Source organism: Columba livia, chromosome 11 (assembly GCF_036013475.1).
Source record: "Columba livia isolate bColLiv1 breed racing homer chromosome 11, bColLiv1.pat.W.v2, whole genome shotgun sequence".
Taxonomy (NCBI): domain Eukaryota; kingdom Metazoa; phylum Chordata; class Aves; order Columbiformes; family Columbidae; genus Columba; species Columba livia.
This window is the reverse complement of record NC_088612.1, coordinates 16,574,206-16,597,731: the sequence shown is the minus strand read 5'-3', so window position 1 is coordinate 16,597,731 and position 23,526 is coordinate 16,574,206. Positions and strand designations below refer to the sequence as shown.

Sequence of the window (23,526 nt, the reverse complement as noted above, 5' to 3'; positions counted from 1 at the left end):
CCATTGGCTGGCTCAGAACACCTGACACCGCGTGTCCAGCGCTCTACTACGCTGATTGGCCAGCGCCGCGAGGTAGGCTCGGGCCGCGGGGAGATGAGGAGCCGGCAAACCCGCTTCCCCACGGAGCCCGTCAAGATGGCGGCCGAAGAGCAGCTGCTGAGCTGGTGAGCGCATTCCCCTGCGCCCCCCATCCAGCGAGACCCGCCTGAGGAGCGGGGACGGGAAGATGCCCCCTCGCTCCGCGCTGCCCGGCCCGCATGCGCCCGGGGGGAGCGGGGCGGGCCCGGGTTCCCGCTCCTGCCGGCCCCGCCCGCCACAGGGGGGGGTGAGGGGGTAGCGCCATTTTTGGTTGTTCCCTCAGAGGAGGGAGGGGTGAGTGATGATGTGTTTGTGTTCAGAAATGAGGGACAATTAAGTAACGCACGTCCACGATATGGATTTGGGGCAGTGATGTTGTTCTTGTTTTGCATACGAAAAGCCCTACAGAGTAGTAAGTCGGCTTATTAAGCCTAGAGAGGTGAGCTGGTTTTGAATTAGTTTATTTGTGAGGAAGACAGAGATGAATCTTTCTTCATGCCTTTCAAAATAGTTTGGTAAAACTGGTATTGTATAAATCCTGTTCGCTGGAAGGGCTATATTAATTTATTATTTTTTTTTTAAAGAGGACAGTTTACAGCGTAAGATGTGTGTGGAAAACAAAATATCTCCTGAAAAATAAAAGAACAAGATTAAGGTTTTTTTTCCTCAAGATTCCAGTGAGTTCAACCCGATGTTTGGTCTTGGTTAATAAGCACCTGAAAGCAAGTGACTCCATCAGGATTTATCTCACCGTATCTAAAACTTAGACCCTGTATTAATTGTTATTTTTGGCTGCTATGAACACATCTATTTTACTATTGGAAGCCAGTAGGGAATTAGTATATATGCAACTTTCCATGAAGAGGGAGTGTGGAAACACTGTGTAAATGGCCTTTTTTGTTTGTTTGTTTTTAAATACATAATACTTCTCTTTGTTTGTTAGGGACAGATGTGGCCTTTAATTTTTTTGTGTATTGCAATGTTATTGTTTTGTTTTTGTTTTATTATTATCAGGGATATTTCACCAAAAAATGGCAGTGAAGTATTTTTCTCACATGAAATCTATGAAAAATATTCATTGGCTCCAAGCATCTCTGAACTATGGCATTTATCAAACAGGTATATTCTGTTACCTTATAATATTTTACTGTTTGTTATCATGCTACTAACACCATACCTTACTGTTTTGGGGAAAGCTGCATGTTATCTGGTCTGCAAGCATTTATTACTGACTCAGTTCAGTAGCTGGTCTGTGCTTTACCTGTTGTGGAACCTCAGAAGGCAGGAAGAGTCTAGGTTGGGACCTCTGGTCTTGCCTGTCTTTTGAGGGGGTGGGCTGGTATTTTGGGGGTCTGGGGATGGGGTTTGTGTTATTTTGGGGGGTAGTGCTTGTTTTTTGCTTCCTCTTATGTACCAAAGAGGGATTAAGTTTGACCCACACTCTTAACTGGCCACAGTAAGATCCTGTAACCCATGAACCAGATTTTTTTAAATGATTGTCTTGCTGCCTATGTCTTCTCACTTTGTAGATGGCTGATGTTAACGTACACTGAAATGTGTTTTACTTGTATCTTTTTGAAATAGCCAGCACTCTTTATGGAGATCCAACTGTGTCTTAGGTGCAGTGGAACTGCAATTAATTCCTTGAGTAATGAAGAAAGTGTATAGAGTGTTAGCTGAAGAATGGGAAGTGAAATTACGTGAAGATGGGTGGTACAGGTAGTATTGGTTGTGTGGTTTTGATGTCTTTTTTGTTTTCTTAAGTTGAGGAGATAGAAGCAACATTTGCTTTGTGTACTGGAACACATAGCTCGTGCTGGTGGATATCAAGTTAGAGGACTGTACTTACGCTATTGTTTTTTGTATTAAGTTGTTAAGCTGATAGGGAGGTACAAGTGTCTCATGATGGATGAACATTGACATCACAAAGAATGTGCATGAGAGACCAAGGTACCTCCTGCGCTCTAAGTGGGGAGTTCATCATGTGGGAGATTCTGATACTGTGAGAACACGTATTTGAGGGGAATACCAGTCTACATCACATGACTCTCTATATATCACACATCTTTAGCAAGATGTTTTTCTGGTTCTTCTCTGTTGGAGCAGCTTTCCTTGAACTGGCAGAAGTGAGCGCAGCCCTTAGAGCTTGCTACTGGCTACACTGGATATTGCTGTGGGATTATTCTTCTAGATGATGTAGAAAAAAGGTTTCTAGTGTAGATGTGGGATTGTGTTCAGTTGTGTATGGTAGAAGTGGATTTATAGCCAGAAGAGAGGTTGGAATGAGAAAAATTCAGAAATTGATGGGACTGGGTTGTGTGGCCATAGTCAAGAGGAAGATAAATGAAACCTGTTGAGGCAAATGTGAAAGTAAAAGCTGGAGGAAGTTTGTCAATTTTTGTATTGGGGTTTCTGATAGATATTTACTGAAGTGTATGTTCTCTCACCATAGAAGCTGTGAAGGCAGGTTGCTGATAAAATGAAGAGGAAAAATTTAAGCCGTCAGCTCAAATAAAGTATAATACTGTAAATATGGACAGAAAAGCTCTGTCAGATTATTTTGGTTTGCACTCTGATGAAGACTGTGACAGCGCTGCATACTGAAATGATCTTGATGTGCTGCCATTTCATTCAGTGCTGAATATAGCCAATTTAAGCTGCTAGAATTTCTTGATGTTCCTACATTGGCATATCTGAGTCAGCATCTTGTCGCTGCTGCAGCTTAATTAAATTTGCCAGTTTGTGCCACAAGGATGGACACATTCTCATATTCAGAGAGACAGCTGTGAAGTATTATTAAGAACTGTGGACGTGATACTGCTGGGTTTGAATAACACTTGAGATGTTTTCTACTGCTGAAATTGTATCTTAAAAATATGCTTTTTCCAAGATCAGCAGTTAATGTTCATTTTGTTAACCTTAAACATTTTCTCTCTTAGAACAGCTATTTTAAACAGAGCACAGCTAAGATAGCCTTCGTATACTGGAGTTGCTTTAAGAACCAGCCTAATAATGTTACTTCTTCTTGGTTGCTAGAGCAGCTACACCCCTTGCCTTAGCCTAGGATAATTTTTGGCAGGTCTTTTGGCATTTTTTAGAGAAGAAAAATAAACTCTTAAATGCTGTGCTCTGTTTTTGGGAATTTCTTCACTGAAATCTGGAATTTCTATTGTTACAATTACGTAGTTTTCATTTACATAATTTACAGTGAAGGAAGGGCGGTTTTTGCTTAGTCTTTCTCCTTTACTATCATAACTTTGACTCATTAGTTAGACCCTTCTCATTGCAAAATGTTTCTGAACACCATCCATCAGTGGATGACAAAATGTTGAGACTCTTAATCTTTTCATGAATAATGGGTGTTTCCAGAACAAAGAATCAGATTTTCATATTTAGCTTGTCACCTCAACATTGAGTCTATAAACTAATATATTCACTACTTTGTTTAAAAAAAAAAAAAAAAAGCAACACTTTTGTTTGTTTGTTTTGTCATCTTTAAACCAGTGGCAAACCCATTGTTGGTACTAAGGGTTAGTCTCATTGTCCAGGTGAAGTTTCACAATAACAGCATTCCTATGACATGGACTAGGAATTGGAATAGTACAGTATCTCACAGTACATTTTGCTGTATTTGAAGTTTAGGCTTGCATGACTGCCATTATTAATTCTGGCAAATACTAATGTTTATATGCAAAGTGTAAGTGCTTTCATTTATTACTTTTCTTTCAGAGAGGCAAAAAAAAAAACTGAAACTTTGGCAAAGTCTTCAGGAAGCAGACAGACTTGTAGCATGCAGGCTGCAGATCCGGTTGAAGTGGAAGTTAAAAACACAACTGACGATCACCATTTTCCAGAACCTAGACTCCCCTATCCATTTACCTCTTGCTTGACTGCAGAAGAGCAGAAAATGTACTTATATTTGACTACTAAGTACTCAAAAAAAGTAAACCATTGTCAAGCTGATGCAGTAAGTGAGAGAGAATTACTCATGTATCTGGTAAGTGTGCACATATGGAAGGAGTTATATTTTTTGTTGTTGTTACCAAGGGTTGAGGAAAATGTATCAAAATGTTTTTAAATTCACTTTCATTGAATCCTGAATCATATAATCACTGTACACAGTAAGTGTTACTACTTAAAATGTAATTGCTTATGAAGTCAGAGCTCAGATGTTGTTGTCACTCTATCATGTAAATTTGCTCCAGCAATGTCTTGTAACATTTATTTTTGTAAACCAACAATGTATGATCAAAAGATGCTTGCTCTTTGTTGGGGGGTGGTGTTTTGTTGGTGTGGTGTTTTTTTTGTTTGGTTTGGTTGTTTGTTTTTTTTTTTTTTAAGGAAATAGACCTTGCAAAGATTTGTTTTGTTTTGTTTTTACTTAAATCAAACTCTGAACATAGGCAGAGACTTGTCAAATTGAGCAGCACATGGAATTTGTGCCCTGCTTCATACCATCACCTGTACTACCTCTCTGGAAATTTGGATGGTTACATACATAGCCTACAGGATTCCATTCTGTCTTTAAAAAAAATAATAATATTTTTTTTTCCTTTCCCCAGCAAATGAAAGAAGTGGTAGACAATGAAGTTGCAGAATTTATGAAATTTGCCCAAAATGCTGCAAAAAGCTGTGCCCAGGATTATGATGCCATCTCTGAACATGCTCAACGTTATACTGAAGTAATGACCGATACTGTGTAAAATCTCTTCTTAAACAATCATATTGGATTTGTGATTAAGATATGTCGGCACTGCTCATGGGGACTGATATTCCCCAAACTTGTGCTGATTACAGGGTGGGATGAGACGTGAAAAGTCGCCATTTCCCATATGCTGTGCAGTGTGGCTTGGCCCACATTTTATTGTAGCCAATAAGACACAGTATAAGTGAGGTCATTGAATTAAATACTGTACAAAGACTGAGTCACCAATTAAGTAAATGACATCTTTAAACTCAGGACAGGATGTTAAGCTTTCCACTACAGTAGCATGTTAAAAAGTCAATTTAATCAGAGGCTACTCAGGCTGTAATCATAATCATCTGCAAGTTCATGCTGTGTTAAATATCCACTTTGATTCTAAAATCAAAAATGAATGTAACTTTATATATCATTCTTAGTTTAATAACACATTTCAGGAAAAGATTTCCAGAATACAGGTTTGTTAAGTTTTCCCATCAGTGGGTTGACTTGCTCTTGCTTTTTTTCCTCATAATGTCTTGCCTTAATTGAGATGGGCTACTTATATTCTTCTTGTTAAAAATTCAGTCTTTTCTAGTAAGTGCCACATTATGTTACAAAAACATTACTGGAGTAGAGCATTCAGTTCTGATACCAGTTAATTATTATAGAGTTGTACTGGTATCTCTAAGTTTTTAAATAGCATCTCTAACTGGAAAAGTTGAACAAGTCTGTTAGCACTAATTTGCTAAATATAACTGTAATCTTTACAGAAAGTATATGCAAATGAAACTTGCAATTGCAGAAAAAATGTTTTTCAGTGAACATCTTATGAGAGATAAAAGTGCATAAACTATTATTTTCTTTTTTATGATAGGAATTATTACGTGCTTGTATCGGACATGTGCAAAAGTATCCTGAGTTTTACACACTCCAGGAGATCATGAGTATCATGGGAGGAAAGTTTCATACACAGTTGACCTTTAAGCTGGAAAAAAATCTTCTTGTAATGGTAATATCTTGCATATACATACAGTTTTGGTGGTATTTTCAAATAAGTAGACTTACATCTGGATTGTTCAGATTTTTTTGAAAGTAATAGTGCTTGGAATAGGGATTATAATTAAAATTGTTAATGAAAACATTAATGAAATTATTTTGGTTGTAAGGCTATTAACACCCTTCACTGTATTTTTGCAATAAAAATATTACATTCAGAGTATATTTTTAATATAACACTAACTTTAGAATGCACATATATAACTTCTTAATATCTTTCATTATAAGAAGTGCAATGTTGAGTCAGCGTGATTTCAGCTAACGCTATTTTCTGATGCTGCTTGATATCTTCAAGGGTACAGCAAGACATGGTAAAACAGATTTCCCTACCATGTCTGTTCAACTGCCCACAGATTATAAAGCTGTTACATCTATTATAACTCCAGAAAAAAAGGCTTCCATTATGCACAATGTAAGTAACCTTTTTATTGTCATTTTTAAGGCGTGTTTTGTAGAGAAGAGGAATTTTGCCTTTTTTATTTGGCAGCATCAAGTTTCTTAATTTTTTTTTTGTTCCTAATCTTACACATCTTGTAGCGTAGGAGCATATACTGGATCATTCTTTGTTTAGTATTTTATTTATAGCAGTCATATTTCCCTTGTCAAAAGTTGGGTTATTACCTTATGAATCTAGTGCCTCTGGAAGGGCCATTCTGTGCTCTCTCAGTGAAACATTAGAGAGGTCCATGAATTGGAACATGCTGTCTGTGGAATCTAGATAGAATTGTTTATTACTGTGATGTTCCTCTTAAATTTTGCTTTGCAATTTCTAAGCTGGCCTCTGTGTGTGCATATACATAGCTATGAATGCATGTGGATGTGAAGGCTTCTGATTTAAGAAAGTAGTCCTGAGGCTAAGAATAAATACTTTAGACTGTCTGGTTACCTGAAAAGTTGATTAGGTTAGCTTACCCTGGGAATTTCTTTTGGTAAACAGCATAAAGTCCATTCTACCTTGCTATTAAATATTGGATGTTTCTGTTTGTCTTCTTCCACAGAGAAAATCAATGAGTTTTTCATGCTGTAGAACTCTTTTTTTCTTTTTTTTTTCTTTTTTCTTTTTTTTTCTTTTTTTTTTTTTTTTTTGGTGACTGTTTATTCAGGATAATTTGTTATCTACAAATTTAAGGAGATTGTTCATGTATCAAAAACTCAGCTTTCAACAGGGGCACTATGATTGCATAGACACTTTTGCATAAAAAGTAGCAGAGGTGACACAGGAGAACAATACATAACTCAAGAGAAGTTATAGCTATAAACAGGGAATGTTTCTGATGATGTCTCAGGTTGCAGGAAAAAGTAAATAGCTGGGATTTCCTGATTTCTCTCTCATGGTCCTCAGTGCTCCTTGGCTTCTGTTATCTTAGTCCTCAGTGTTCTCCTCCCACCTTGTGAGCATTCCAAGTCTCTTCTCTTCATGGAAATGCATACTCACAGTGGGCTTTTGTGGGGGGGATTAATCCATGTTTGTTCGGGTTTGAAGTTTTTCTTACACATTTAAATTTATGTGTGTCTTTCCTAAAAACCTTTAAAAAATTGATTTTTTTTTTTCTCTTTAGGATATTAGTTCAGATTCAAATGCAGAAAAACTTGCTTTGAAATACTGTCCTCAAGTCGTTTTAAGTAATCGATCTTTATTTACTTTGCTGAATAATCACGGACTAAACTACAAGGAACAATGGGAAATTCCAGTTTGTGTTAAAATTATCCCTGTTGCAGGTATAGTATGTTTTCATTACAAAAATTATGGTTTTGTCCATGAAGACCTTTATATATTCTCATAATCTTTTTTGAGCTGACTGAAGAACAGAAAATCAGAAAATATAGTAAAACAAATTGCAGGAAGGCAGAAGGTAGTCTGGTTTACTTCACACAATAATAGAATAGTTTAATTTTGGATTTATTAAAAAAGGAAGAAGCTAAGCTTAATGAAAATCATGATAGTAATTATAAGCTCAAATTTTTACCTTTTCTAAAGCAGCAGCTTTCTAGAATGCAACTGTAAGAAAATAGCTTCTCTTAAGTACTTCCATGTTTTTAGTTTGTGGATTCGAACAAAGTAATAAAATTTGACTTTAGTTCACACATCTTGAAGGGCAAAAATCTGAAGTTAATAGTTTTCAGCTGTCGTCTGGTAATGAGTCAGGGGCCTTTCTGTTGTAAAGAAAAAGGTTTAGTTTAATTGAAGTTATCAGAAAAAAAAAATGAACTTTAAAAAAATCCATTGCTATAGCTTGTCCTCTGTTTTCAAGGAAAAAAGCTGTTAGCAAAGTCATTTCATACTTTTCTACACCTTATTCCATCTCGTTGCTGAGAATAGTAACAACCTCTAGAGGTTTCACCGTTAAGATGGAATTTGGACATACAGCTGTTGCACTCATGAGATTTTTCCAATCCACAGGTATTTTTTTTTCCTGGAACAGTGATAGTATGTTCACCATGTGCTTTTGCTTTCTGTATAATATTGGGTAGGGTATTGCTGCTATTTTTGATACATCTATGAATGATTCATGTGTGTATTAAAGTGTAAACAAAAGAGTGGGGCAGCAGAGCCCAAACATAGTTACTGATTAGAAAAAATATAAACTGTAGCCATCACTTTTGGGGAATGAGGCTTAAAAAAAAACCCCAGCAGAATGCATTTGGTGCTATAATGCAATATAAGGGATGACAAAATCCTAAATTCTTATCTCACAAATTCTCTGTTTAGAACTGCTTTTAAAATGATTGACTGTTAATGTGGTGTGGATTGCTGCTGCAGGATCCCAGCAATTCACACTATATCTGGACGTGCTTTTATTTTCTGACATTAATGAATGAGAGGGTAGTTTTGAATTTCTTCTAGTGGGAATGCAGAATGGATTTCACCACAAGTAGAAGCTGAGAGATTATTTAAATTATCCAATAGTCTTTTTTCCTTTAATATGTACTTGATCTCTTTCTGTTCTTGAAAAGGCAGTAAACCAGCAAAAGTGGTTTATGTTGATTCACCCCTGCTGAGAAAGGAAATGACAGTAAGAGAGAGGAACCAAATCTTCCATGAAATTCCAATGGACTTCCTAGCAACTGAAATGTCTTGTGTTTCTATTTCTGACATATCAATGGACAAACCAGCTGAGGACAATCTGCTTCAGTGGGATGTATGTAGCTTCACCTCTTCTTAAAAACAAACAAAACCAAAAACCTATGTTTATAATTCCTAAGTTACTTGTACTGCGATAATGAAGGAAAATTTAGGTTTTCTGTAGTTTTTCTACCACGGAGTTACAGATCATATGTTTTTAAATGTCTGTCTAGTTCCTTTAAATGCATCTCAGCTTTAATGTTTATTTCATTAAAATGTATTTTTATCAGTTTATTTAAGTGGGAAAAGTTTTATGAACTTTATTTCTGCTTGAAAAGACCTTTCAACTTCTAGGACTTAAGATATTCCGTGTTAAATGCAGGAATATTTTTTTCGGTTGCTACCCCCTCTTCCAGCAGTCAAAATACGAACTGTAGAATGCTTTTCATATTTTCAATTTGACGGAGTCTTATTTGTGATTAACACATTCTATTTCTTGGTTTGTTTTTTTTGTTGTGTGGTGTTTTGTTTTTTATGTTGTTTTTTCCTCCCTGTGTTAAGATGTCTTCTGATACCTACGAGTGCAGGAAGATTCCCATTCCAGCTGACACAGGGATGGACTTTGATGATGATGTTACTGAACTGGAAACTTTTGGAGCAGCTGTCAAGCTCTCAAGAACTTGTAAAATGGAAAGTACTTTTCCTACAGTTAGCAACGCTGCTAAAGTTTTATCACATGGCCTAAAAACAGAGAAAAAAACCACATCCGCCATGAACAGTGGAGGTGAAGAAGAGAAAAACACCGTTTCTGAGCAAGGAGTTTCGACATGTGCCAGCATGCAGCTTCCATCATTAGATGGCATTCCATGCTTCAATCCTGAAGAAAATTCATCTCATGAAAATTTAAATTCTGAGGAGGTAGGACTGAACAAAGCACAGCATGTCATGACCAGAGTATCACACAATGAAATGAAATTAAATACTCTATCTAATGCTGTTAGTGACAAGGTGACTAATGCCGCGAAAAAAAATGAGACTTCTTTATGCAGTGGTGACACACATGAAGAGCGTTTGATAATGGATACAGAATGTAAAAACACTGATTGTTGCAAAACAACTATACCAAACACTGCTTCTCACAGCTCGGCAGAGGCTGCCAAATCACCTTCCCCCACGCAGATTCCATTAGCAGGCATGACTGATTGCTCAGATATGGATCAGGGAAAAAATTCATCCAGAAAGCCTACCAGAAAGTTGTCCAAGGAACTGGATCCTGTTGGACAGATTTTGAAAATGCAAACTGAACTGCTCAAGTCACCTTCCCACCAAGCTCACGTGGTGAGCTGTGAGAATTCTAATGCTGTGCCAGCCCAGGTGCCTCAGTCTCCAAACCCACTGGTGAGCTCCAGCACAGAAGCTGTGCCAGCCCGCATTTCAAATCCCAGTGGCTCATCTAGAAATACCTGGACTTCGCTTTTTCAGGGAGTGCCAAAGAGTGAGTAAACGGTGTTCATTGTGTAAGGAGTAAAATTCCCAAATTTTGGTAAAATATAACAGAAAAACATTTTAACTCCTTCATCTGAAGAACATCTTAATAGTACCTCTGTTGCATTTAGTTAGAGATGTGACTTTTTCTTTTTTAACAACGTCTTCTCTGTGTGACAAATGCTGTCTTGCACACATAGAGCATTTTGGGAGCTGTTTGTCCACAGAGGTGAATGTGAAATATTTTACTTCAGAGAAATAAAAAGTTGTTATATACAAGGTTTTTAACCAAGGGGAAGAAATCATTTTGTAGTGAAATGAGTTACTTTACCTCAGAAGTTCAATTATTTGAGTAATCTGATCTGCAAAAATAATTTATTGTCAAACAAAAATGGAATTATTTTACATTTTCTGTAGAAGAAAAATGCAATCCAATTATGCAGTTAGAACTAGAAAGAAAACTTGAAATTTGGGTGTGTACATCCTGAGATTCCTAGTTCAGTTACTGTTTCTTAGCTCCTAGCAATCTATTCCAGAAGATTAATGAGGACTTTCCACAAATCACCTCGCCAAGTTTTCAGACATTTAGCTGGAAATTGAGGCTTTGCTACAACCAGAGCTCAGCCAGGAACTAGTAGTCTTGAAGATCCTTGGGACCACAAACGTTGAGGTTTTCCTCACATGCCTGAGTTGCTTCTGAGTCATGTACAACTGAAGTCAGAAGCAAGCAGGTTGCATCAGGACAGATACTCTTGTCCTCAAATATGTAATTCCAACCAATTGATGCTTTTTGATGGGAAAACGTTTTGCTGGTATTTTATGACTAGCAGGCCATTTATCACATATGAATGAATTACTAAATCTGTAATGGAAAGAGTTAACAACACAACTGATTCTGTTTTAGTTGAAATTGTGTTGTCACTGCCTACCTTTTTTATCAATTTAACTCAACTTTATTCGTCCCTAAAAGACCATGTCTCCTCCCTCAGTTTGAAGGGTTGAGCAGCATGGTATTCTTTCTATTTTCCCTTCTCTTAAAAACCCAGAGTATGGAATTCAGGTCTTTGATAATAGAATATTTTTCTTTTTTTTTTTTTAAATAGAGATAGTAAAACCAATATAGCTAAGATGCTGAAGTGTGACTGTGAAAGAACAGAAAGCATAATTCTACAAATTGAAAGTTCTGTGGTGAACTGATAAACCCCTATGAATGTCTTGTTTTGTAGAAAGCCAGAACTAAGTTACTAACAGAAAATTTCTGGTCACTTGGATGATAATATCTCATAGTATACATTTATTCAAAGATGCACATGTACTGTAAATTTAACGTTAATGTATTGATTCATAACACTAATGCCATACCCATTTGTAGTTTTGGCAAATATTTCCACATATCTGCAGGACAAAAACCAGAACTGGATAAATTTTCAATAAGTAGTCTTAAACAAGTTGGAGTTTATTCTTGCTTATTTTATATGTTTTGTTAAAATATCTCTAAGGAATGCAGAGGTGTTTGTTAACCTACCTCAAAGCCGTGCTGGGAGATCTAGTGGGTGTTTCTGTTGAATATGTTAGTATTGAAGTTGAAGCAAACTCAGTTTGGAGCAGGGGCTTATGCTACCACCCAAACCTGAGGTGTGAGTTATCTCAGTGACTGGTGAATGGATGACGGTTCTCAGGAGGCATTTGTTGTAAATAAAATGTTTGTCTCCTTTGTGCTGAGTGACTATGGCTTAAATACCAGCCTTTGAATACCATTTGTGGAGTCTCATAGCTCTGTTTATATCTAATGATTATGGTAAAATATGTGGGAATATTGTAGAATATATTTTTAAAAAGTTATAGTGGACATTTTCAAAATTTAATTTTTTTTGTAAAACGTAAGTGACTTCTTGGGCCTTATTTGATGGTTTTCACCCCAAAATTTTAGGAAACAAAACAGATCCTATTAAAAAAAAAATCTACTGCAAGAGAAAAAAAGTTAATTAGCTTCATGGTAAAGAGTATACAAACTTGTCATTTTGTGTTTTATCCATTTTCTATAGCAAAGCTGCCAAATGAACTTCAGATGCTTGAAGAAGACCCTTCACAGTATAAAGCACCTCAGGATGGTAACCTTGTGTATAAGCTATTCAGTTTGAATGATCTGCTGTTACTTGTGCGTTGCAGTGTGCAAAAAGTGACGTCATTGCCACGATACCATAAAAAGAAAAAAGCCCCAAAGGTACAGGTTCTGCTATTAGGTTGTTTTGTTTTGTTTTTTAAACAGTTAAGCTCAACTGGCATCTCTGGGATTCCCAGTCTTCCATAGCATTTGTGTTTTCACTCAGACAATTAGTACATTTAATTGTAACTTTACAGTGTGTGTCGTCTTTAAGTAAATATTTGCTGTAGGGAGAGAGGGAAGAATAACTTGTGATCTCTTTAAACCTACTTGATTAAATAAGATAAGCAAGTGTGATTCTGCATTTCTTACTACAACTGTGTTACAGTAATGTGCATGGGTAATTATGTAAACTAATGTCAGTTTGAACTGTTCGTAAAAGTTAATGCAGTAATTAGATTTTTTGGCCCAAGGCCTTGAGAATGTTCATGATCATAAATACTTTCAAGCAGAATTCAGCCTCGCTATTATGCCTAGTTAGGCAGAGAAATAGGAGATAGAATGAACAACAGAGGACACATTTAAAGATAAAAAGAGATGCTATTCATTCTATTTGAAAGGCAATGGTGTTCATCTTAGCAAATCGTTTGTCCTGAGGGAAAAATGCTTTACATGCAAGTGTAATCCATATATTCCTTGTAACATCAGAAGAAGAAAAGCTTATTCTGGAATTCTCAGTAATTTATTAATTTGTCAAATTTTTGTCCTCTGAATCATTCAACAAATTTGGTTTGGTGTCTCCCTGCCCAGAATACCAGAGTTACAGTAGGCAGGTATTTTGTGAGTTGTTTATGCTTTGTTGAAATGGAAATAGAGCTTTGCAACTCTGATTACTTGCTAAGACTCCATGCTCAGAATCTCATTTTGAAGAAATACCATGTCTTTGCTATTCATCCACTGCTTATAAACGCCTGTGAATAGCTGCTTAGTTTGTTAATCGGAAACAGAGCACTGTTGTTTATTTTTCAATAAACTGCTGAAATTTAGACTGTTGTTTGTCAGTGAGAAAAAGCTCATATTTTCTCTGTTAGTGTTAACATGCAAAGGTTAGCCTCTAATTTCAACTGAGAGTCTGAACATTACGTGCTAATTTCAAGTGAGATTCTGCCAAGGGAAATAAATGGCAGGATTGCACTGAAAATAACCAAATCAGAAATGTGTGTTTTTTTCTTAAATTCCTGCAGAGGGCAGTAGAGCACAGAAGTGTGAACTTAAAATTAATTTAGTCCCATGGAAAAAATAGTTATCAGTGAAATTTTATTAATTGTAAAAGCCTGCATGGGCTTGTGGGTTTGGTTTTTTTTTGGCCTGCATTTCACCTTCCTCTCTATAGAGTCTCTGTAGTCCAATGTTTGTACTGTGGGTTTCATAGAATGTGAGCCATCAGTCAAAATCTCTTGCTTCAGCTGTAGTGGAAGTCCAGTGGTTATCAACTACAAAATGTAGATCAATTGTGGATTTTTTTTTGACAGCAAGTGCTGATTTTCCTTGTATCTTCACTTTTACAGCTTACTCCAATGTTCCTGTTGCCAAAACTAGAATACCAAGCCTATTATGGTGCCGAAGCTCTTACAGAAAGTGAAGTGTGTCAGTTGTGGACAGAGAGTATGTTGCATTCTGAATGCTTATTTTATATTGGTGAGTTCATGTGTTGATTTTTACTCAAGAAATGTGTGTCTGAATATTCATAGAATAACAGAAGACAAAAATGCTTATTAAAGGTATATTCCATATGTCCTTATTTATTTTAACTTTCTAATCTTGGTTTTCACTTTTATCTTAAGTGTTTTGTCTAAAATTTCGGTTGGGTGGTGAATGAGGATATTTCAACTTTGGTTTTAGATGAATAGCATCTAGTAATCTTTGTTTTCAAGAGCTGCATTTGTTTGCCTTTCAAAGACAAATGTATCAGTAAGCATGAATTTACTTTTCTGAAGTTTGTAACCTTCACGACTTAAAGCATCTTTGGTTTTTAGGGGAGGGTTGTTTTCTTTTTTTAATGAGTCATACAACAGGAATTATTTTGTTGCAGGTGTGGTAAAAATATTTCTTGTTCAAATGTGAGCTATAAATATGTCTTACCATTTTGTGCAATCATTTTAAATACATTTGTTGTTATATACAAAAACAGAAGATGAACAGAGGATTGAGTATGTGGCTTGGGGGATGCGGATTCCTTGGCCCTTGAGCATGCAGTATGGGAAAAGGTCAAAAGTTACGTATTTTTATTTGAAAAGAAACGATAATGTTCATATTTCTGCACTGATAACTTGTAGACAGATAAGATACAAGAGAATGAGGAAAAACAGGAAAGATAGGGCCAAAGCGAGTTCTGTTGGTCAGAAATAAGAGAAATTACATGCTTTGAAAACAACATACATGTATCTCATACTTAAGGCAATTTTCTGGCTTTGCAGAAATGAAATTCCTAATAGGAAGAAGAAAAATACATCACATAAGTTTACTGAAAACTTCTTTCCATAGCTATGATATTCTTCAGGCATTCCAAATACTGGATGATCTTACTTAAACACATTTTCCAGGTTGCCCATTGTCTGTATCTAGCTGACCCATGAATTTTAATTTTCCTAATATGATATATGACTTGAAACATCCCTCTCAAAGGGATGATTTTGATACTCTTTGTCCTGTATCATGCAGCAGATGGAAACAGGAGGTAATGTAATAGAATCGCTGAATGAAAATTAACATACGTGCAGTGAGAATGAAGCAGGAAACTACAAATGTTGCGTAGAAGAGATGACACGTGTCCTGTAGAAAATGCTGTATTCATGTTTGTACAATAACATTTGAAATATCAGGAAGGTTTATGCTATTAGGAAACGTGTTCTATAGAGAAATGAAAATAATGCATGTAAAGAATGTGGCCATATTCTTTTAACAGCCCTTTTAGTATATGGAGAGCTCTCTGATACCAATTATATTGTAATTAGTAAGTTCTTAAAAGAGAGAATCTGCAAAGTTGTTAGTCAAAATGCATTTTAGAATATGTTTGGCACTTGCTACAGAGTGAGGAGGGTCCTGTTTGTGCAGTGAAGGAGTGTTCTACAGTGGTGACTGCCTTGCTTTCTCATTGTAGAAAAAAAAAAAATCTCTGTTTTTATGGTTGTTATGGCAGCAGTGGTGGCCTGTGGTTGTTTAACCTTTCCACTTGTGCACTGAATTACACTTTTGCTCTTGGTGGCTCACATCAGAATACTATTTTAGGAATGCTGAGTTCTCTCTTTCCTAATTTTTACGTAGAAACTTTGCATCCTATCATAAAATTATAAGGTTTATGTGAATAATATTTGAGGTGATAGTTTTGCTGATTGCAGCTTTCTTTGTCTGCTCTCCATGTTTAACAGAAATTATTATTCTAATTTTAAATTTTAAAAGCAATATTTGCTGTGGGTTTTCCATGCTTTAAGAAAATCCTCACAAAGAGATAGTTAAGCACGCAGTTCTCCATTTCAAATAATTTCTTAACATACAGTATTGAAGAATTTTTAGCTTTTTTTTTTTCTTCTTTAAGCAAGCACAACAGTATACCGAATTGCACTGAGATTTAACCCCCCATAGGAAACTTTATCAACATTTTTATTTGCATGTCCAGAGTCACAAGAAGCAGGAGGAAATAGTGAAACTGTAGAGAGAAGCCTAGTCTGCTGACAAAGTACACAAACCTGAAAGAATGTAGGTCTATCTAATCTCCTATCAGTTACATCACAGCATGAGTGCAGAAGTTTGCAGACAGCTCATCCAGCCAGCATCACTTCTGTAGAGGCTCACAGGAGCACAGGAGAAAGCAGGCAGCTGGCGGCAGGAGTTGTTCTGGCATCGCCAGCCATCCCCATCCATACAGAGTGTCCCTGGTGATCCTCCATAGATAGCCTCTGGCCGTGACATGGGCACGGAACCCCAGGCTGGCCGGCCTCAGTGGCCCGGCGCTGACACTCTGTTCTTGTGCTTGGAAGAAAGAGTCATTGGGATTGAGAAACCCTGGTTATTCTGGCGGTGTTTGTTTGTCAGCTCTTGCATGCGCTTCTTCCAGCAGCAAAGCCTGGGGTCCGCAGGGGTTCTCCTTTTGCGTGCTCCAAGGAAGCACAGGGTTACTGTGGGTCATCACTGCCCTGCACAGTAAATTAGTATTCCCAGCATGTGGGGCAGGTGCCCTCCCACCACTATTTAAAAAAAACCCAAGTCTGCTACAAATACAGCATTGAGTCTTCAGCATATCACCAACTCGGCTCTTCAGATCATGCTAAAATTTGAATGATTTTAAGTGAAATATCATGTCCTGTAATAAAAAAATTTAAATCAGTTGTAATAGAGCCACAGATGTACTGCTCTTTTACTATTTCCTCCACAGTATGAGTGTGAAAATATGGAATAACTGTTTGAAAACTGTGGTCTTACCAATACTAGCATGATACCTACAACTTGTCTTCTTGTTAAGACTGTTCTGAGACTGTGTGGATATTAAGCGAAGCCTCTAAAATTGAAGTTTCGAGCATGTGGCAGACCACAGTGTTAAATTGCTAAGGAGCTCTTTGATCTTGAAAAAACTTAATTGACTGTCTCAACAATCTTTTGTTTTGCCAAATAAGTATGCATGGAAAGTTCTTCGGACTTTGATCTGTGCTCCATAATTGTCCAGCACTGTACTTCAGTGTTGTGTTGCTCTGCGTGGCTGAGGGAGGAATCTCGTAGCCCAGCGCAGTGCGTCAGCAGTGCTGCCAGCTCAGGAGATGAGAAAGAAAACAGAAGTGTAACTATGGTTTCCTGCAGAGATTGCAAGGTGTGATATTAAGTTGAATGGTTTTATTTTGTATCATCTCAAGAAAGGTAGTGTTTGTTTGCACAAAAACGTAGATACTATCATCAAACTTAGGACTGGTGTCCTCCTCTTGCTAGTAGAGCACCTGGCTTTGTTGTTGATTTAAGTTCCCTTGCTACTCAGATCAGAAATCCTGCATCTGCAAATGAAGTAATCTCTGTGACATGTTTCCCAAATAAGATACTTGTACTCGATCAAAGCAGTAAATAAAGTTGCGATAACCTTTGCTGATTAATGGGAACATTTTACCCTGACCATTATTCATTTATTTGCATTTGCATTATGTTACCTTCACTTGACTAGGATAATATTGGCCTTTAAATAAAGATTTGAAAACTGGGTTGGAAATAAATGCTTACTGTATAGGTAGCTTATTGAATGTCAAATATTTTCAATCAGTCACTTCTCAAATATAAAATACAATAATATAAATTAGGTATGAGTAGTTCATAGGGGTTTTTTTCCCTCAGCTATGCTGTCGATTACTTTAGAAATGGAGAAGTTTCTGATTTGAGGAGAAGCTGATAAGGAGTGGAGCTATACAGTTACTTTCCATTCTTGTGCAACATTGAGAAATACTTTTTACTGTTCTATGCTCTAAAAGAGCAAAATTTTTTATTCCATTTGAAATCTATTGGGTCTGTAAATTATGCTTTTGCATTTATGCTTTTATTTTTAGTTTATTAATTTAAATAATATTTTTCAGGACGTATTGATGCTTTTACATCAAAGCTTATTATGGTAGAAAAGATTACTGCAGGAATTTTGAGAGAAAAACTTGGATTGATTAAGTAAGTATTTTTGGTGGGTTTTTTTACTGATGAATTTGAGCCCCTTACAAGCCTTGCAATTTACTATTTTTGTAATTTTTTTTTTCTTTCTTTGCAGGCCTGCGAATTCATTAAATATACTTCATCACATTTTGAAGAAAGTGTCTGAGTAAGTCCTCCATTCTTGTTCATTGTATTTATTTGTAACATTACCCAGGTTATCTTATTTCTTCGGTAGGATTTCTGTCTACTCTTTGATTTTTATTTCTTTGGTTACATGAAATATTGTACAGATTCTTTTAGGTATAGCATAGCATAATGCAGTACTCTGCAAAAAACACTTAGGATTACAGGGTTTGTATAAGTAATGCGAAACAGTAATAACTTTATTTTTATGAAACACTTATTCAAAAGAGGAGACTGGAAACTTCTGACATGATTAAACAGTTTACAGGAGTGGGTTGTAGTATCATGTATTTGTCAGGGGTTTTTTTTGCCTAATCTGTAGAAATACTGTTTGTGTTCCCTTCTGCTTAGCTTGACTTTCAGCAGCATATGTCTCTCTCTGTACAACATTGCAACCTTTCTCTTGCGCCTTCCTTTATTTGTTTAGCTACTTCAAGGCTTTCAGTCTGCAAGCGTTTTTCAGTTTTTTAGTGAAGCAGATTTCTTGCACTGTGTGTGAAGCCTCTTAATTCGAATTACAGAAGAGTTTTCCTGCACTTGATAATTTCTGTGATTTGTGACTAAGATTTTTGGTATGGACACTTGGTTGACATTTATCTTCCCAGAAACGGGTTTAATGCTGCATGATTTAAAGCACATCAATTCTGTGTGTCTGTGTCCGTATATGTGCATTATGCTTTGTAAGGTGCTGGTTAAAGAATTACGATTTACCAAATATGGATGGTTTTCAGTGTATGCTTCAATGTTTTGCTGAACATTATGACAATCTGTACATCAATGATAAATTAGTACATTATAAATGCATTATGAACACATGAGTTAGTATGTATTTATCAACATAGTGTAATTCCTGTTTTTTTGTCCATAGACTTTTTACAAAACAGGGACTGATAAATAAATATCTAAAGAAGTTTTGCTTTTCCATAAAGAACTTGGTAGCTAACCTGATCAAATGAAACACAACAAAACCATCTAAATAATAATTTTCATTTTGAACTTTATCTTTTTAGCTTGCAGGAGGGCTCTTATTTATTGACTCATGCTGCAGGAGATTCATCAGTTGCAATCTACAAGAGTTCTCTTGGCAAGACGAGAACATCCTATAACTTGCATAAAGCTCACTGTGATCTGCCTACCGTACCTGCCACTCTTTCAGTCCCCTGGGTGCCATTAGATCCCAGTGTCCCCTTGCCTTATCACAAGAGACTTGGAAGAATTCCGTGCACCTTTCCACCTGCACCCGAGGAAGCCATGTGGAAACAGCAGGTCAGTATCATGCTTGATGGAAAAGCAGATGAGCAGTTTTGAAATAATCTATTTCAGTCCCTTGAATATATAGCTAGTCTGTCATCTGTGGGGTCAGAGAGACCCTTTAGAGTTCTAGATCCACTACCAAGAACAGAAATGCCTTTTGCCTGAAAAATATTTCAGGTAAGATTCATCTGTCCTAGCTTTAAACATTACAGTACAGAAAAACAATGTTTAAGCTCCTTGTGCTGTTAACAGAGGGAAATGGAGTATTTTGTAAGATACGTCTCCACACCAGGATGGGCCTCTTCAGCAGACTGTAGAACTTGTGCTGTAGAGTTGTCATTTTTCTCTCTGATAACTCCAGGAGTAAAGATGGTTACCACAACTACAGACAAGTAAAATCAGGCAAGGTGAATTCTACTGTCAGGGTCTATTCCACTGAGCTCTTATTGCAGTTCTCTCTGATACATTAAGTGGGGTTTTTTTTAAAAACAAAATACACTTCCCCACCCTTGTTTGATGGCAAAATTTTTTCAAAATGGAGGTTTACGTCTTTAATGTGAGCTACTAATACTTCTGGACAGCAAAAAGAATGTAGCATTTGTCTTAATGGAAAGTTTTTTAATTTATAGGCTTTCAGTACAGCTCAAACAGATGCAATATTTCTATTTATAAGGATTTTCTAATTTTACCTCTGTGATGGTGCTTTTTGCTCATGTACTTCAAACAATTTCAGGAAGGGCCTTCTATCCTGGTTTCCTGTTCTTTCAATCCCACCTTGATCTCCATTTGTCCCTCTCATTTGTCCCCCAGATCTCAAAGTCTTAACCTTTTTGAGCTATTTTAGCAGAAACTGACATGTCTTGGAGCCTAAGATATTGAATTTTAACAAGCTTAGTGAAAATAAGTAGCCAGGTAGAGGAGAGGGATCCAGATTAGTGCTTTCTCTGTGGGACTGGCAATGAACACTCGACTGTAATATTTGATACGTGAAATTTGATGCAGACAAGAGAGGTTGTAAGCGAATCAGCCACACAGAAATAAAAAAAAATTGTCAGAGCTTTTACTTTACTGGGTGTGGGATAATCGTATGGTGAAACAGAAAACCAAATGATGTTACTCTTTAAAGTACTTTCCTCAGTCTCTTCACGCCACTCTTGGAAATCTTTCCTGTCTTAATATTGATTCCTGATTTCAGTGGCTAGGGTGGAGCATCTTGGATCTGTTCGTCGTTGTTTGTAATTTAAAGTGAAGCTCGTGTAAGGATAACACTGATTCTCTGCAGCATAAATAAGATTTCCTTTTGGCCCTCTATGCCATTGATCACCTGTTTCTTGTTGCTCTGACTTCCTTCACCTTGGGGGAAACTTCCGTTGTAATTCACATGGTTTCCCTGACATACAGAAACTTAAATTCTTATTGGTATCCCTATACAGTAACACATTTGTAACAATATGTATGTGATACTGTTTCTAAAATAAGAGTAATAAGTTATTTTGTGTAGATGCATATATACTTTGTCTAGAGGCATGTGAGGTACATTAATTTAAGAAAACACAATTTCTGTGTCTCAGACAAACATAAAATTGTGTGTGGATGGCTTACTCCTTTCTACTGAAAATTAACACCCTTACACGGCATTTATATTCTGCATGTCTTCGGAGTGCAGTTCAGTCTAAAAATGTTTTAGATATTTGAATATGATCTGCCTTTCAGACGTCATTAGGATAAGTAAAAATGAATATGGCCTTAAAGTCACTAGCATCTGGTTTTGTTGCAGTTGTTTTTAAAATAGAATAGAATTTTTTGAGGGGAAAAATCGTCTGCATCTAAACAAATTTTTACAAAAATGTTGTGGAAATTTTTTAAATAATCTAATCATCTTTGTAATTTGTGCTGGTGAATAAGTAATGCATATTATGCCCTGGAAATTTCCCAAAGATTTCACTTTCAGTTCTAATGTTTTGAACAGTTAGTACAAGACTTTAAAAGTAAGCAAATTCTCAAGCGTTATTTTTCTTCGGCATAGATTTACTCATTTGTGTAAAGGCCACATGCTAACGCTGCCTAGCTTAGTGCTCAGTGGGATGCTTTTTAGGCCCAGTTATATGTTTTAGCCACATCATGACTTCATATCAGGGCAAACTGGAGTTGTTCATCTCTTCCTAATTCCCTCGTGCACTTTGGGTTCTGCCAGAAGGAAATCCAGGCCCCTGGGTGAGACAGAGGCAGGAGTGGTCAGACCCCCCTGGTGATGGGAAGACCAGCTGTGCCTGTTGCCCAGCCCAGATGTGGCCTCTGAGTCTGGTTGGAATGACAAGAAGTAAAAGGCAGTTCCCTGAAGGTAGCTGTATGTGTCTGTGCTTAGTACAGACCTGAGATTATTCACGTTCTAGTTCTTCTTTTTTTCTCTCTCTCTCCCCATGTGTGTCTAGATGACTGGGGCGAAAGGGCAATGGGACACACCCTGTGAGGGAAAGCGAGTAGCTATGGAAACAAAAGGCAGTCGGGCGAAGCCTGTTAGAAATGAAGGTGTGGCTACAAAGAAGCTGAAGAAGAATTACTGCAAACAAAGCATGATGAACAAAAAGCGAAAAATGAAGTACAGCAAAATGCAACCGAAGTAGGAATAGCTGAACCATGCTGTGATAAGTGTGGCCTGGAGAACGACAAGACGAAACAAAAAATCTGAGGCTTTATCGCAGATTCAAAGGAGCCAGAACAAGCTGGCAGGGGAAATGCTCCACAGCTGAAGCATTCGATAAACCTTTAATTGTTTCTTACCTCAGTGGACACTTTTCACGTGAAAAATCTCAGATTCAGTCAGAGGAAGAAAAGGCAAGTGACTCCAGCCGAGGGTAGGGGACAAAAGTATCTGCTGTTGGTTTCATGATTTTCTTAGCAAAACTACAGCTCGAAAAATGAAGCAGTGGTTGACAGCAATATCTGATACGGTGTAACAACAATAAAAATAACTTTTCAGCTTAATTCTTACAGAATTTTTTTTATTCTGACATATTCTTAAATTATATTTTACTTTGTGTGTTGTGCATAAGGGGAACAACTTGGATTTAATTACTTAATCCTTTTAACATGCAGTGTCTACCAGTTTTTTAATTACTTAGAAAAATATATTTTAGGATGCTGTAAGAAATGAGGTTTGGGGAACAAAAGCTGTGTATATTTGAATAATAGGCACCATAAATTTGCACAAGGAAACTTACAAGTTATGGCTTAACAGATAAAATAGATATTTTTATGTTTCCCCAAAACAATTGCCAAAAATGGTTTGATTTCTGATGTGTCTTCAAAAATAAGTATGGAGTTATTTATTGTATTATTGAACGGCTACAGCCTAAATCTCATCTCAGATTTCACATTGTTATGCAGTAGTGCTTACCTGAGGTATTCAGGTTTGCCTGGAGGAACAAGTGATGGGATCAAGGCCTTGGTCATCATTGCAAAGACCCAACTGGACTACACTGCACATCAGTAGCTTGCTTGAAATGTAGAGCTAAACTGACAGAGGGGAGTTAAGTTTCCTGTTTGTGAAAAGGCCAAGCACTGTGGTGACATACGGTTTTCTAGTGAATGTGTTGTGTGGAAAAATTAAAGTTGTTTTGAATGTTAGAATATAAAGGCATTGTGTTCTCTGATGTGTTTGTACCTAACATGATTGCTTGTGTGGGAAGATTCCTCTGCATTACACCTGTTTTGTGGTACGTACTTTCAGTATTTCATCAAATAGAATTTCAACAGAAACAATTCTCGAAATTGAAGCTTGAAAATTATCTTCTCCATCATTACTTTTGTTGTGTGTTTTTTGGATTTGTGCTTATATCTTCCTTTGTTAAGAGTATTGTTTTTAGATGAGCTCATGAATTCTTGAAAGCTTCAAGAATAAGTCAAATAAATTATTTTCCTTTTTTGGCCTTTTAGAGAACACAA

The 23,526-nt window shown here is 36.7% G+C and overlaps 1 protein-coding gene across 4 annotated transcripts; it reads left to right on the top strand.

Moving 5' to 3' along the window:
* Positions 1–21: 21 nt before the first annotated feature.
* On the top strand, positions 22–23,526 carry ICE2 (interactor of little elongation complex ELL subunit 2). Of its 4 annotated transcripts, none has more exons than XM_065076056.1 (16): positions 22–164; positions 1,093–1,197; positions 1,663–1,797; positions 3,808–4,075; positions 4,641–4,760; positions 5,637–5,771; positions 6,114–6,230; positions 7,378–7,537; positions 8,774–8,958; positions 9,444–10,377; positions 12,413–12,591; positions 14,040–14,169; positions 18,078–18,162; positions 18,260–18,310; positions 19,338–19,593; positions 22,014–23,526. In XM_065076056.1, the coding sequence occupies exons 3-16, from the start codon at positions 1,730–1,732 to the stop codon at positions 22,203–22,205; spliced, it is 2,880 nt and encodes a 959-aa protein (XP_064932128.1). In that variant the 5' UTR covers positions 22–164; positions 1,093–1,197; positions 1,663–1,729; the 3' UTR covers positions 22,206–23,526. The 4 variants fall into 4 exon arrangements, with proteins under 4 accessions (XP_064932128.1, XP_064932127.1, XP_064932130.1 ...); XM_065076058.1 differs by lacking the exon at positions 22–164 and adding an exon at positions 317–517; XM_065076055.1 differs by lacking the exon at positions 1,663–1,797 and having other exon boundaries at positions 28–164.